At 48.1% G+C, this 15,384-nt stretch overlaps 3 protein-coding genes across 5 annotated transcripts; 1 reads left to right on the top strand and 2 right to left on the bottom strand.

Moving 5' to 3' along the window:
* The first annotated feature begins 1,946 nt into the window (after positions 1-1,946).
* Positions 1,947-11,473, top strand: il17a/f1 (interleukin 17a/f1). 2 transcript variants are annotated; one of them, XM_061704282.1, is made up of 3 exons: positions 1,947-2,139; positions 10,851-11,053; positions 11,178-11,473. In XM_061704282.1, the coding sequence occupies exons 1-3, from the start codon at positions 2,023-2,025 to the stop codon at positions 11,428-11,430; spliced, it is 573 nt and encodes a 190-aa protein (XP_061560266.1). In that variant the 5' UTR covers positions 1,947-2,022; the 3' UTR covers positions 11,431-11,473. The 2 variants fall into 2 exon arrangements, with proteins under 2 accessions (XP_061560266.1, XP_061560275.1); XM_061704291.1 differs by lacking the exon at positions 1,947-2,139 and adding an exon at positions 9,588-10,094.
* Positions 3,648-6,981, bottom strand: gtf2a2 (general transcription factor IIA, 2). Its single transcript, XM_061704305.1, has 5 exons — positions 6,894-6,981; positions 6,740-6,829; positions 5,700-5,804; positions 3,916-4,042; positions 3,648-3,812 (listed from the first exon to the last, which is right to left on the bottom strand). The coding sequence occupies exons 2-5, from the start codon at positions 6,809-6,811 to the stop codon at positions 3,787-3,789; spliced, it is 330 nt and encodes a 109-aa protein (XP_061560289.1). The 5' UTR covers positions 6,812-6,829; positions 6,894-6,981; the 3' UTR covers positions 3,648-3,786.
* A 721-nt stretch (positions 11,474-12,194) lies between the features above and the next one.
* Positions 12,195-15,384, bottom strand: LOC133414790 (stathmin-4-like). Of its 2 annotated transcripts, XM_061700430.1 has the most exons (6): positions 15,136-15,210; positions 14,297-14,358; positions 14,122-14,223; positions 13,028-13,221; positions 12,834-12,944; positions 12,195-12,760 (listed from the first exon to the last, which is right to left on the bottom strand). In XM_061700430.1, exons 2-6 carry the CDS (start codon positions 14,307-14,309, stop codon positions 12,638-12,640), a joined length of 543 nt encoding a protein of 180 aa, XP_061556414.1. In that variant the 5' UTR covers positions 14,310-14,358; positions 15,136-15,210; the 3' UTR covers positions 12,195-12,637. The 2 variants fall into 2 exon arrangements, with proteins under 2 accessions (XP_061556414.1, XP_061556405.1); XM_061700421.1 differs by lacking the exon at positions 14,297-14,358 and having other exon boundaries at positions 15,136-15,384.

Genomic DNA, 15,384 nt, shown 5'->3' with positions numbered 1-15,384 from the left:
ATTAATGAGGGGGGGGGAAAAGCCTGGGTCGTGTGCCATCTGACAATAACCAGACTATTTTCAGTGTAAAAGTAAACTTTTTCCATCGTAAACCGAGGTTCTACTAAGCGCATAGTTCCAGTACGGGAGATTCATCAAGAAATAACCAAACCAACTTGTTACTCTTTCATTTCGCTAACGATCATCTGGTACACGGCCATTTTCATACATCACTGTCAAGGAGCTGAAAGACCTCCGCAGAGGAAAAACTACGTGATAGCTCGTCTGTGGCACCTTCGCGACATGACGAAGCGGCCCCTGAAAACTGCGCACACAATCACGTCGTCCCTGGCTCGGCGTAAAGTACACATCAGGATTTGCCCTCGCCGTTGAAATCGTCAAACAGAGGGCCCCCGATTATCGGTATGTGTTTATCCCGCTTTTGTTTCACGTCTTTTCTGCACTCACACAAAGAAAAGTTTCCGTGTTGATGAAAAAGTTTTGTCATTAGTAATGATATGGACTTGAATGTACTTGGAATTTAGTGTGAGCGTAAAACACAATTCAAAGGGGCATCTTAATCCCGACGCGTGTGTGCTAATCCCGTCGCGAGCTTTTGGCACACGAAAGCGAGCGAGATGTTTGCTTGAGCGGGATTTACACCCGCCGCACCCGCAGCGGCAGGCTGACTGACGAACATCAAGTCGATTAGGATGGTGAAGATCATAATGAAGACGACGAAGATCCAAAAGTTGAAAATCAATTAACGGCGACGGAAGGTGTTGGCGAGTCGGCGATTTCTCTTCTGCTTGGCTCAAAGGCAGCCGTCGACGCCAAGCGTCAAAATGGTCTCCGATTTCAGATACTGGCGTTCATCTTCACTTGTTGGGAGTTTTTGTGCTTGACAAGCAGACGCTAAAACGTCAGCAAGATTTCGAGCGACCCGGCATGGAAGCGACCGCTTATATGAGAGGAGTTTTCATTTTTCTTCTTACCTCCTGCCGGTTAAAAGCTTTCATTGTCGAAGGGACAAATGTGAATAAATGAACAGGACGCTAATGCGCTAATAAACGGTGGCTAATTGGCATAACGACCTCCAGCGCAATGTAAGTCAAGCAGAAGTGATGCGTTCATTTGCACATCACCGACTCGCCGTTAATGAAAGTGCCGCTGACGAGGCGAGCGGCACCTGAGCACGAACGTACAATCCGTCCACTCGGACCCAAGCCAACGACGGGCGAGTCGTCGGCCTGGAGAGGCTCCGCCCACACGTGACCGTCAACATCTTTGTGGTTACCCTGAGTATGAAAATCACCATATCATGACTTCATGTCCCAAATTCTTGGAGCAGCGGGTCGCCTTTTCCCTGCCTGGAGAAAACCCACCCGGGCACGGGGAGAACATGCAAACTCCACACAGGCGGGGCCGGGATTTGAACCCCGGTCCCCACAACCGTGAGGCAGATGTGCTAACCAGAACTGCATAATATATACACACACACACACACACACACACGCGCACAGTATATTAGGGGTTGCAAATGGCTAAACGAGAGACATTAACTTTGTACACTTTGTACGTTGCCCCTTTACGAAGTGACTTGCTTTAGCTTACGGACAATCTGCCACATCAAATATGGCTCCCGCACCAAATATGGGTGACGTCCCACAGCAACCAGGTAATGCTAATCAAGGTGGCATTTATAAATACAGTATTTTGGGGAAACAGAAAGACACCGAAAACAACTTTTTTTTGGATGCATCCCATTACAGAGACACACCCAGATATCCTTATAAACATATAATTGCGTTACACTTAGTCACACCGACACGACAAACGCACAACATAGGGTGCGTTGGGAAGTTCACTCCGAATGTGCTCTTCGGGAAATCAGAACGTTGTTAGTGTGTGTGTGTGTGTGTGTGTGTGTGTGTGTGTGTGTGTGTGTGTGTGCGCCATTCCAGGGAGTCCACCCTGGACTTTCTTTCACCAACTTTATCAAATCTGCTCAGTTTTTTCCCCCCAGAGTTACTCACCAGGGTGATGGTTGTGGTCTATGGTCTTCAGCTGCCCCCTGCTCCAGTGTGTTCCACTAGCATGTGTATGTGTTCACTGCGATGGGCTCAATGCAGAGAACTCATTTTGTGTGCATGCATGCAGGTCAGTGATACTTCTTCCATTTAAATAAATCAGATTAAGTTTATAGTCCGTTGTTTTCAACTGAAATCGATATATTGACAACATTATTCAGTCAGATTCTCTGAATTACCGTTACATGATACATTATATTGTCATAAGAAAATACCGGTGCACAGTTTCAGTACCGGGGTCTATTTCGGCATTTACGGTAAAACATACGCGAGCTTGAAACATACAGTAGCATGCGTGCACGCAAAAACAATGTTTTTTAAAAGGGCAGCGGGAGCAAAAGTGAGTTCGGTTGTACTTGATGGAAGTATTTAACAATGTACTCACGTTATTTTTTTGACCAATCCTCATCCACAAATTCCTCATCTTCTGTATCCGAAATGAACAGCTGGGCAAGGTCTCAATCAAACACGCCAGGTTCGAGTTATTCTCGTTGCCGTGCGGCTCCTCAGAAATGAGGCCGGCTTTTACCGAAGCTCGAAACAACAGCGCAAGCAGACACGCTGGCCCGAGCATCCGCAGTCCATTCACAAATTGTGGCGGAACGCACCCGGCGCCGCCTCCTAGTCTTAGTCAAGCTGGGTTCGCCACCATGGCTCCGCCGCCGCTCACTTCACTTTGAACGCCCTGTTCACACAGATGTCCAGCGCTTCGTCAAGCCGGCGAGTTCCGAGTTATTGCACTGAGTCGAACGGTGACCGTAGAGACGCTTCTCCCGGCTGTTCTTTGCTCATTACTCCATTGCTTGAGTTGGTCTTCCAACTCGGGCCACCACGCCTTGTTTCCGCGGAAACTCAGCTTCGTCTCCTTGACTCGGCGAAGCACGATTTCCTGCTCCCGCCGCTTGCGAACCGCGGATTTGAAAAAACATTGGTTTCCTGGAAACATTGTCTTCCACCACCAAGTCTCCTTCTCTCCTCTCCTGCCCGCCTCTCTGGTCACCTTGGCTACAGCGGTCCAGTCTTCCGGAAGCTCCTCCCCGTCCACCGAGAGCCCGTCTCGCCTCTTCCCGAAAAGCCGCACAACACTCGTCCTGCCTCGGCTTCCGCCACGTGGTTCTCTTCTCTGCCTTTGTCTTCCTCATCACCACCAGAGTCAATTGTTTAATTGTTTGATCAATTGTTTAAGTAAAAAAAAAAAAAAAAAAAAAAAAAAATCCAGAAAAGTGCAATGAAGGGAGAATTTTTATATCACAGTTTCTGAGGGGGACATTTTGTTGTTACTGTAATATTTAGATAACGTATTTTTGATTTACCAATAAACTTTGCCCTAATTCTGTCCTAAAGAAAAAGGGCAACATCATCAAATCACTTAAAGATCACGAAAATGTATTGAGATTTGACAGTTTGATGATACCTCCACCTTAATGATTGAAAAGTATCATTATCGGCGACAGTGGGCCTGTGTTTACTCTTTATCGGATCGATACCAAAATATGCAGTATCACACACCACTACTCTTAAGCCATCAAAAAGAAACGTGGATTTTGGCCATTTTATTTAAGCTTCAACAAGGTAAAAAAAAAAAAAAAATAATAATAATCAAATAAAATGACTCAAATAAAATGCTGCAGGTTGGTATGCGCGTGCGTGCACACACATGCACGTCCACAAAACTTATACGCATATGTACACCTGAGTGTCATGGCAATTGGCGTGCTCACTCGGCAGCATTGGAGCCAGAATCTGAAAAAGAAAAAAAAAAAAAATAATAATAATAATTCACTGTAATAACAATTATTAGAATAAAGATAACGTAGAAGAGCAAGGTGTATGCGTGACCACTTACTCTTTCCATCACACGCCACAATCTTGACCTTGTCTACCTTGACAAGGTCTGTGACCTCTCGGAACTCCACGTCGTTCAACACAAACGTCCACACGTTATCACAAAAGCGATAAGTGTTCAGCGAACCCTGGCAACAACAACAACACAAAACATCAACACAAACACAGAAACAATACAGGGCTGGGTGATATACGGTGGGGTATGGAAAGTTTTCACACCCCCTGAAATTTTTCACTCTTTGTTATATTGCAGCCATCTGTTAAAATCATTCAAGTTATTCCCCCCCCCTCAATGTACACACAGCACCCCACATATGGACAGGAAAAAAAACGGAATTCTTGAAATGTTTGCTAATTTATTCAAAGGACAACTGAAACATCACACACCCATAGGTATTCAGACCCTTTGCTGTGACACTCATCTATTGAACTCGGGTGCCGTCCATTTCTTCTGATCATCCTTGAGCTGGTTCTACACCTTCATTGGAGTCCAGCGGTGTTTGATGATACTGATTGGACTTGATTGGGAAAGCCACACCTCTGCCGATATAAGACCTTGCAGCTCAGGGTGCATGTCAGAGCGGTGAGAGAGGGGAAAAAAAAAAACCCCAAAGATCACTGTGGCTGAGCTCCAGAGATGCGGTCGGTGTTTTTCAGCTGCGGGGACAGGGGGACCGGTTGCAATCGAAGAAAAGATGAACACGGCCAAGGACAGGGATAACCTGGACGAAAACCTTCGCCCAGAATGCTCGGAACCTCAGACTGGGCCGAAGGTTCACCTTCAAACAAGACAATGACCCGAAGCAGGCAGCTAACATATACAAAGGAGTGGCTTCAGAACAACTGTGTGAATGTTCTTGAATGGCCCACCCAGAGCCCTGACTTAAACCCAACTGAGCATCTCTGGAAAGACCTGAAAATGGCTGCCCACCAACGTTCACCCTCCAACCTGACAGAACTGGAGAGAACTGTTTTAAAAGGCTTATTTATTCATGTTGTAATAATTTCCTCCAATTTTTTTTGTATGTTCCATGATTAAAGGAGCAAGTCTATTCTACCTATTCTTGTTTTGCCCTCCAACTTGAGCCAGGCCCATCTCCGCCTGCTTCAAGGTGTGCCACATGAGGAGCCTCCTCCTCTGTAAGCGCTCTCTTCCTTGAAAAGAATTGACTAAAATGGTCGTCTGTTTGGCTTCGTTTTGCACTATTACCAACTTCAAAGGCTAATCCCAAAATGCCCCCTCCAGGAAAATATTAAGTACTATATTTTTCTGTTTTTATTGGCCATTTGGGAATTTGAAGTGAGCTCATTTTGTCTTGTGACATAACCCTGAACAGTGCGCCGTCGCTTAATACATGTAACATTAACACCCGTAAACTAATTAGATAATTGTAGGCGCGTTTCCCAATTAATGCGAGACGTACTCGCGGATCGACTCTCGTCGCCGATGTTTACGTGTGCATGCCGGGACCGCGACCCGCAGCACCTCAATGCCAAAATACAAAAGACCAGTCCAACAAATCCAACACTGTGAGCCAAAATGTTGCTTTAACGTAAGGGTAGCAAGAGATGATGTCCACTCCAGAAGTGGGTCGAGGAGCCAAACATTGTCCTCGAGATCGAGCTGCCAGCGCTCAAGGAGTATGAAACAGCCTATGACGACAGGGACGGGCGACCCCCGACAGCACAACCCGCATTGTCACACAAGACAAGCATGACAACGCAACGCAAAGGCGTAAGAGGCTGAATGACGACAAAGATGGGCAATAAATAGTGTGGACTCACCTTGAAGTTGACGCGGTTGCGAACGCGGTTGGCAAGCGCCGTGTTGATGGCTTTGTCAAACTGAAGAAGAACCTGCAGAGCCAACTGAGGAGTGATCTGCTGCGTCTGACACGGACAGACACACACACACGCACACACTAACTTTTTGGTATACGTCTCTCATTGCACTTTTGTCTCACAAAGTAGCATGCTGATTTCACTAATGTAGCCTTTATGTCAACTTCATTTCCATTTTTAACCCCCAAAATATATTTCTGCCATAATGACATTGACATCACAGCTCCCATACTGTACACACGTAGATGTGGCACATCGACATCGTGGCCATAGTGGAAGCGGAAAAGCGGAGACGCCGCCTCCTTCGCGTACTGCTTGGAGATCACAGCGCAAGAGGGGTTTGACTAAACAATGAATTTGGCCATCCATTTTCTGCAGCACTTCTCCACCTTCCTGGTCACGGGCGTGCCAGAGACTACCCCAGCTGCCTTTGGGGGCGAGGTGGGGTACACCCCAAACTGGTCGCCAAGCCAATCACAGGGCACAAATAGCCAAACCAGCTACAACATCCCTTAATCTAAACCCCCCAATAAAACATTTTGCCACCAGTATTTACTCGTTGTGAAGATTACACTGTTCGATAATGAATTTTCCTTAGTGCCATGAGTTAGTGATATAGATCACGGATGATTTCTAAAAACGAGTTAAATGTCAACAGTGCACCTTGTTTTAAAAAGAAATAAAACATCTGTTCAACTCTTTCCCAAATAAAGCGAGAAAGAGAGAGCGAGAGAGAGAGAAACTTCCACATCCAATATGGCGAACGCGCTGACCTACCGCAGCAACGGCCCAACCCGCTCAACGAGGCGTCTCCGTCTATACACGGCTATGTTTCCAACACGAACACTGCGATGTCGTATGTGTAAGTATGAGTCCCAAGAATTCAGATTTCTTGCCCCTCGTTCACGTCGTCGTAAACGTGCGCGAGGGCGGCTAAGACGGCTTGCGGAAGCGCAGTAGCGTTAGCTCGCACGGTTGCTCACTTGAATGAGCTCGTCCAGGCTCTCCTGCAGGCTGTTCCCCAACGTCGTGTTCCTGTACAACTGGTACGCCATGCTCTCGAAAAGCAAAGGCTGCAACAGAGACAATATTGAGCTGAAACGAATAGCTAACGGGCTAAAGGCGACGCACACTGACCAAGAAAGGAGACCTCCTCCTTCTTCTTCTTGTTTGTTCTTCTTCTTCTTCTTGTTTGTTGTTGTTGTTGTTCTTCTTCTTCTTCTTCTTCTTCTTCTTCTTCTTCTTCTTCTTCTTCTTCTTCTTCTTCTTCTACTACTTCTACTTCTTCTTCTACTACTTCTTCTTCTTCTACTTCTTCTTCTTCTACTTCTTCTTCATACCTTCTTCTTCTTCTTCTTCTTCTTCACACGTGCATTGCGATCGAGTGGTCCACCCACAGGTAACCTAACAGTACATGTAACCGTTTTGTAAAGACAAAAAATAGAAAGAGTTCTAATCCGAAAATAAAACCTTCATATACAATCCATGTTTGATTGGTTTGAAGAAATTTTAACATTATCCTAAAATTCTTAACTCCTTTCTTATAAACTAAAAGCTGAGTGACATTTTAGAAATCTACATCTATGAGTGAATTATTTCGCCAAAAATAATTATGGTATCATACATCATTTCACTTTAATTATTTTTAATTATGAATCCATATTCAATCTCCTTGTATTCCAGCTTTGTGATATGTTGTCCTTTTTGGATGTCCACTGTTGGAATGATTCCCAAAGCAATCAAAAAACAAATGTTGTCAAGTCCCAATATCAGAGTTACAAAAAAACGCAGTTGTTTCAATCAATTTTGAATATTTGTTTTGAAAAATCATTACAGGGGTAAATATCATTTGAGGTTTTGAAGTGTGTTTCTTTAGCCTTATGTGATATGGGTAAAATGAGGTATTTAGTTAGAATCTATATTTTAATTTCTGAAGAATAATCTTTCAATAAATAAAGGGACAATTGTAGCGATGAGAGCCCCTCTTATCAGAATACGAATCAGAATCATCTTTATTTGCCAAGTATGTCAAAACACAGGAGGAATTTGTCTCCGGTAGTTGGAGCCGCTCGAGTACGACAACCGACAGTCAATTGACAAGAGAGCACTTTGGAGACAAAAAAAATGAATACAAACACAGAAAGCGAAGAAATTCTTTCCCAAACGTATTCACACTGGCCGTCGTGTACCTTTCCACTCAAGCTTCATCTGTGCCCTGTGAGAGGATTTTTTTCCCAAAGCGGGACAAACCCTCACCAAAAAGCGGAGCCGCCTTAGTCCTGGCTCTTTAGAGAAAGTACTTTTATCAAAAATAAAAACCATTGAAAAATAGTGGGGTTTGAATTCTCTTTATTTAATGACAAGCGCGAGTACAAGTAACAAAGTGCATTCCTATTTCTAACGCTGTGTTTCACTGTGGCCCTATCACTTGTGTTGTAGGTGGCAACTCGATCGTAGTCCATTGTATTGCCCTGTTGAGGGCGCCGTAGAGTAAACGATTCCTCACGAAGTGTCGGTACATGTGCCGGCACAGTTGACTGAAAGTATCGATGCTTCATCTCACCATCACTAGAATTGAGTAGACTTACGTGTATACAGACCGGGGGCCTCATGTACAAAGACTTGCGTGGATTTCCTCCTAAAACATGTCTCCTCCGGCATCCCCAGGGTCTCGGACGCAATTACGCTCCAACAACCGGCTGCTGCCGCACCTGTGCAGACTGATAAAAAGAGTCCTTTGAATTGACCTAATTTGAGCGGACATCGGTTGCACGGGATTAAAATGTGTTCAAATGACATCATCTCCGAAAACAAATTCATTTGAACACATTTTAATCATGTGCAACCGATGTAGATGTTACACGTGGACAAGTCTTTCTCCATGAGGCCCCAGGTGATGTTGTTCATGTGTGCTTGGAAGGAGGGCATCCTGTCGAAGATGACACCCAGACCCCTTAACCCGAGGGGAGGACGAAACTGAGAAATGATCAAGTGTCATGGAAGACCTGTCAATTTGGGCTAGCATGGACTTGGTACCTGTGAGTAGGAGTTCAGTTTTATCACTGTTGAGTTGTAGAAAGTTGGATGAAAACCGGTGTTCAGAAAAACGGTCAAAACGGAAGGAAAGAGGAAGAGTGGCGGCAGGTTTGGTGGCGTGTTAGAGCTGGGTGTCATCCGTGTAACAGTGAAAGTGTACGTTGGATTGATGGAAAATATTGCCAAGTGGTATGATGGAGGTGATAAAGAGGAAGGGGGGCCCAAGACAGAGCCCTGGGGGACACCAGAATAAACGGATGGGGTTTGAATGATTTCATTTGAACAACCTGAGTGCGGCCGGGCAGCTAAGAACTGAATAACTGGAGGGGTGTATGGATAATGTCAGTGGGGGATGGATGATGGTGTGAGAGAGGGCATCAAAAGCTGCAGCCAGATCAAGGAGGGTGAGGAGGAAGGAGTTATTTTTAAAAATGACTGAAAGCAGCAGTCAGTGGTGACCGAAAAGGAAGTCAGTCGTCATACACGGGCATCGAGCTGCAAGGTGGGTGGAAAAAAAAAAAAAAGCCGAGAGTGCGATGATGCTGCGATATGGATCAAGTGAGTCACTGTAAACCAGGTCAGACTCTGTGACACGATTCACTTCCTGCGTCGAGCGCTAACCCTCTCGACGCAGCTCGACTATCAATTGGCGCGTGGATGGAGGACGGAGTACGCAGAGGTGCGTACTGTCGAATGCTCGAAGAGGGACACGCGTTCTGTTTTGTCCTCAGTCCCACCTCTTCAGTTTGTTGACTTTCCAACCGCATCCCCCCCCCCCCCCCCCGTTCTCGCTCTTCTCCCGTCCATCCTCCACGCAGACCATCAACTGAGGTCCGTGGCGTCAGGACATTGCTCAAAACCCCCGTTTTACAACATCCTACGCGAAATACGCATCGGGAGTGGAGCGCCTCACCCGATGCTACGTCAACAGGAAGTGACCCGCAAGCTGTGGAAGTCAGCAGGTTTTGTCTGCGGGGGCTCTGGAAGCCACCGTCCTTTCATCCTTAAACTGGAACCTGACGAGATCAAATGCAAACAATGACCTCAAAATCTTTCATGTGTGCGAAAGCGGGTCAAGCGTCGCGCTTCGTCACGCAGGCCGGTCGGCCCGTGCGGTTTTTCGAGGAAGTTTAAAGATGACATCGGCACCGACGAATCAGGATAAAGGTTCCGGGGAATGACACGGTCTTTTCATTCGCACACCTCAACTTCCAGCAAAACCCGAGAAGCCTCCAAAGCGACAGCGGAAGATTCCAGCGAGCGACGAGAATGTTTTCCACGCTGAACGGCGCCATCGTGACGGTGAGACCCGGCCGCTTGTCGATGGCACCCGGCCTCGTAACCGGCCAAAGGTGTATAGTGTGACGAGGAGTTCGGTCCAGCGACCGGTCACCAGTAACGCAAACCACCGCGAATTCCGCCGCCCGCTTTATTTGTGCTCAGGAGGAGTTGCGTTTTCTTGCCGTTTGATTGTCTGAAGTTTGAGCTGAATCAGGCGTTCGGTTCTGCTGTATTTCAGAATTGCTTCGTTGTGCTTGATCCGTGTCGCGCCCGGGCATGCGTCATTTGTCAGAGACGCGCTCGTCTTTTTCTGAGCTGTGCTTGAAGTGCAGTCAAGTGGATCTTTTTGCAGAGCAAACGGCGGCGGATGTACAAGACACGAGGTGCTTTTGCCGTCAATTCTACCGTATGCATAGCGCATACATACACGGCGCGTGCGCGTGCGCGCGCGGGGGTTCGGCGCTCAGGTGAGCTTTCTTGGCCAGCGATGAGATGTCGCCGGTCCAGGAGAGGTCGTCAGTGACGTGCGCTCCCCAGAGTTTTTTTTCATATTGGCCCGTGGCCCTCTGGTTGAATGACGTCAACCAGCTTTTCAGATTTATTAGGACTTGTAAAGGGATATAGAGAACATCGTATCTGACTTATGGTTACTCTCTGCTGTCATCAATATTCAATCATCAATATTGCGCATCAGCAATCATCAGCACGGTGGGTGGGACACTGACTATAAGTAGAATCAGCAGGTTTTTAATTTGAGGAGTCATGTGATGTCTTTAGGTGGCCATGACGATGGCGTTGATGACGGAGGGCGTGGTCGTCGCGGAAGCAGATGGCCGGTCAAAATCGTCCGCGAAGGCGCGCAGGAAATCGTGGGAGGCGCCAATCCAAACGGTGGCCCTGGAGCTCAACGCCGACGTCCTTGTTCCTTCCGAAACATTCCGACCGCTGCACAACCACTCCATCTCACCGTGGACGTACAAGTAGGAACGCACACGCGCACGCGCACAGTCGTATGCACAGACAGGCGGACACTCAAAAGCACGCGCGCGTATGCTGAGAGGTCAAGAGGCGTTTGTGACAGCGCGTCTGCCGTGTGCCGATCAGCGTGTCCCAGGATGCGTCCGTCTTCCCTCCCGTGTCCGAGGCCCGCTGCGTGTTCCGCGGCTGTCTGGACTCGAACGGCGCGGAGGACCTGCGGCTCGAGTCCCGACCCATCCTGCACCAGGTCCTGCTGCTGCGCCGCCTCGAGACTTCCGGCGCGCCAGAGCGGCGCGACGCTCGCCGCTACCGCTTGGAGGCACGCCTCATCGCCGTCGGATGCACGTGCGTCAGACATCGTCAGCAACAACAACTCTGACCAAATGCACGAGGGGCTTGTACTCTTACTGTGTGAAATAAAATATCACGAATCAATGTGTCTCAGTGAACAGAAAACGCTCACCTCACTGCTGGTGTCAGTGAGAAGACAATCTGCAGTAGACGCTGCAGTCCATCCAAAATCCCAAAGTGGTGATTGGGGACTCCCTAATTACCAGAATGGGACTTCCATATGGTGCACTGCAGTATGCATTTCACTAAAAGCTCCACTGAAGATCCCCATACAGTACAGTGGTACATTGACTTCCGAGTTTAACTTGTCCAGTCGCCACGCTCGTAACTCAAAATCATCCGTGGAAATGAAAGGAAATGCTTATCAATCGGATCCTACCCCCCCCCCTCAAAACTCCTAATACATTGAAATCAAATTCAAGCACGATTCAACAGAACGGCGGCATGTTTACGTCCAACCGTTCGTGCTAGCTGTAGCTTGCTGGGCTACATAACATTTTATTTGCTGCTTGCGAGCCGTATCGTATTCGAAGTACGTCAACATCCCTCAAGCGAGCCTTAAACGAACGTCCTCTCCTGTCTTGAGCAAATTTCCCCATTTTGTCCTCAGAATACAGTCGAGCCGGCTCGCTCCGCTCTTGTTGCCGTCGCCACGGTAACGATAAATATCGATACCGATCAAATCGGTGTAAAGTCTACTCATCGGTTAACCAATCCAGCCAAGCCAGGTGACAAGAGCGACACGTAGCATGCACAAAAACAGGAACTCCACAAACACACAATGAGCACATGTTCACGTCTTTATTCACAAATAGAAGCAAGGTCGACTTTGCCGTCACGCCCTCTGTTGGCAGCAGGTGACAACAGTGACCGCCGTCCCACAGAAGCGCCGTTGCCACCCAGGGTGCGTCGGTCTCACTTCCTCTTCTTGGAGTGACTCGCGTTCGGAAACGCTCGTCTTTGTCCCACCCGAAGCGGACGCTTGAAATTGAGCCGGTGTTGCGATCGTACGCGTCGTCAAGGCGCCTGCCGATCGGAACGAGCGTCAGCGTGCCGGCACGGAGCTACGCCATCTGCCGAGTGGGCGGACGCGAACATTTGCACACGGACGTCCAGCTCAAACCAAAACTGGACAATATTTACCGGAGTCCATCGTTCTGACGAGAACTCAACCGTGTGGCCCATAGAGGACAGAGAAGGACCGTTTTCAAGGACAAACAACTTTTGAAATTGGGCTAAGAGGTTGGGCTTGAGCAGGCAGAGGACTTCACCTCTCTCACTCTGATACCAGACCATACGCCCGCTGTTCCATAAGGTGGTATCAGCAGTCTTCCTTCAACCTCGGTGCTCACCATTTTCTATCCGGCGAAGGAAAAAGGCCCGCATTAACGACACCAGCTAACGCTCAAAAGGAAGCAAAGTTCATCTCACCTCCGCCAAGGGTTTGACGTCTTTGCTGACGTCTTCGCTGAGCTTGTCGGCGACCTGCCGTTCGGGTTCCCTTATCCCTGCCAAGTGCTTGAGAAGCTCCGCCTCCTGACACTAGAATGAGACACGTCCGCACGTAAACGTGGAGCTCAAAGTCACGTGCACCCAAACTTTGGGCCCTGAAGGGTTCAACCGACCCTTCCCGTGTGGTGGGCGGCGTCCCGCTCGTTCCGGACTTCCCCCGGCGACGGTTTGCGACGAGGCGGCGCAATGGCCTTTGGCGGCGCGTCGTTGAAGCTGGGCGGCTTGAGGATGACCTGGAAGGCCCGGCCGCTCGCATGCCCGCTCACCTCCAGGTGGCGGATGGCGCCCAGCTTCAGGTCCACCGTACCTACGGACAAACCACAGTCAAAGCCCCACTCGCATCTTCTGCTTGCTTACATCCCATGTCAAGCACCTGTGCGCAAAATTATGATGAGTATCTTGGAAAGGATGAACATCGTGAACAGGACGCACCTACTGAACATCATTTTTGTGCTTTGAAAACCGATTCATCGTGATGATGTTTGAATGCCTTGCCCCAATACGACCCTTCTTTTAGTGTGGTGAGCACGTCTGCCTCATACGTCTGAGGTTGTGGGTTTGAATCTGGTCTCTGGCCTTCCTGTGTGGACTTGGCATGCCGCGCTCAAGTGACTTTTCTCTCCCGCGTTCACGTTGGTGACACATTGCCTCGGCCGTTCCCGATGTCTTCCCAGAAACCTCAGGCAAGCGGGCCCGCTCTCAGTCCACCGTAGCGTGAATGACGTCACGGCTAGGGTTGGGAAAAATAAGAAATCGTCCAAGTCGACCACAGAAATCGATCGACGCGAACATTTCTGCCTCGTAGCAATAAAAATGATGACTGAAAGAACCATTTGTGCCGCCAGGTACCGATTTGCGCCACCTGGAAAGATCTTCGGTCGCGGTCTCCCTGTTTTTCGCACGGACATTTGTTGCAGACGCACACGCTTACGTCGTGCCTTCCGATTACTCGCTTAGTCGACGTGCTATCTCTACAGGATAATCGATTCGAAAAAGAGTTGATCACGACAGCCTTAGTCACGCAGAGCGATCGGTTACGATATTGAGGGATGGATGTAAAAAAAATTTTCAAATTATGTGGCTATGTTTTGGTCACCTCTGTCATTTTGGCCCGAAAGACCAGCTGACGAGCTTTCCTCCACGAGGCGAGGTTACGCGAGGTAATGTCAGGCTGTGAGGTTCAAGCTGAGCTGACCTACGAACTGACCTTCCTTCTCGGCACTGGCAGCGGTGGCGTCGGGGGCTTTCTGGACAAGACAGGAGCACAATAAGGACACGAGGGGGAGTTCTCGCAACTTCTCTCTGTGGGCTGAGAGGAGCAAAAAACGCAAACATGAACAAGTGCACAGGAACACAAATGAAGAGTTTGAACCCGAACACACCTGAAAACGTCATGGCGCTCTGGAAGAAGACTTTGGCGCTACGTCAACAGAGAATCGCGCACCTGGCAGACCAAAGTCAGGTTCGATATTGAAGTTATGACACAGTAGACGTCAATCCGTAATACCGGACGGGCAGAGCAGATACAAAACGCCAGAATGGCCTCGTGGGAGACCGGATGGGATTCAAACAAGGGATTTTATTTTTATTTTCAAATCAATCAACTTTTCAATTCTAGGGTTAGGGTTAAGGTCAGTGCACCGTTCATCATATCAAAGCAATCATGTACCTAAATGTCTTCGCAAACAGATTCACGGTGCATCTTTTGGATTTTTTTTTTTTGACTACGTGAGAAGTAAGTACGTGTATTTGATTTGACTGCTGGAAGTTCTGGGGAGGCGGGACTTTCAGAGCTCCCAGCGTCTGGAAGCTGAAAGAATGTCTAAATTCTTGACCGTTTGGAAGGCTGATATCACATACTTTGCATTCCCCCCCCCCCCTACCCGTTCATTCATTCATCCATTGTCCGGCTTGTTAACAAGACTCTTTTCTATGATGTGTCACACTTACAAAACATTTTTGGGTCAGTTGGGTTGCACTTTACTTTTTCCTTTCTGGATTAGGGCATCTCGGTTCATTTCTAATTCATTGTCATCCTTGTTCCTAATATTTGAGTCGATTCATTTAGCCATGATGTCATTTTCTCACCCGGAAAGTCAACGACATTTTGTCAAATTGCTGACAAAGACAACGAGGCAGCGAAACAAGCTGATAAAAGAGCCTATACAATGATCAGAATACTACGACTAATGATAATAAAGTGCAAGAACTGAGCACTCACCAGCTGTAATGTCGCCCTTAGCTGTGAAGATGAAGATGAGAATGAAGATGATGTGCGCCTCCGCAGCATCAGGACCACAGCAGCTGCTATATGACATCATTTACGAGGCGTCCCATTGGCCGGCACGGCCGCTGGCCTCTCATTGGCCACATCGCAGCAAACGTGAGGGCGGGGGGGGGGGGGCTCGGCTCCTTCCCCGCAGCTCCCATCGTGCACTGCGGCGCCTTCTGCAAAATGATGTCACCCAGC

This window comes from Phycodurus eques, chromosome 2 (assembly GCF_024500275.1).
Source record: "Phycodurus eques isolate BA_2022a chromosome 2, UOR_Pequ_1.1, whole genome shotgun sequence".
NCBI classification, from domain to species: Eukaryota; Metazoa; Chordata; class Actinopteri; order Syngnathiformes; family Syngnathidae; genus Phycodurus; species Phycodurus eques.
This window is presented reverse-complemented; position numbering and strand designations above follow the sequence as displayed.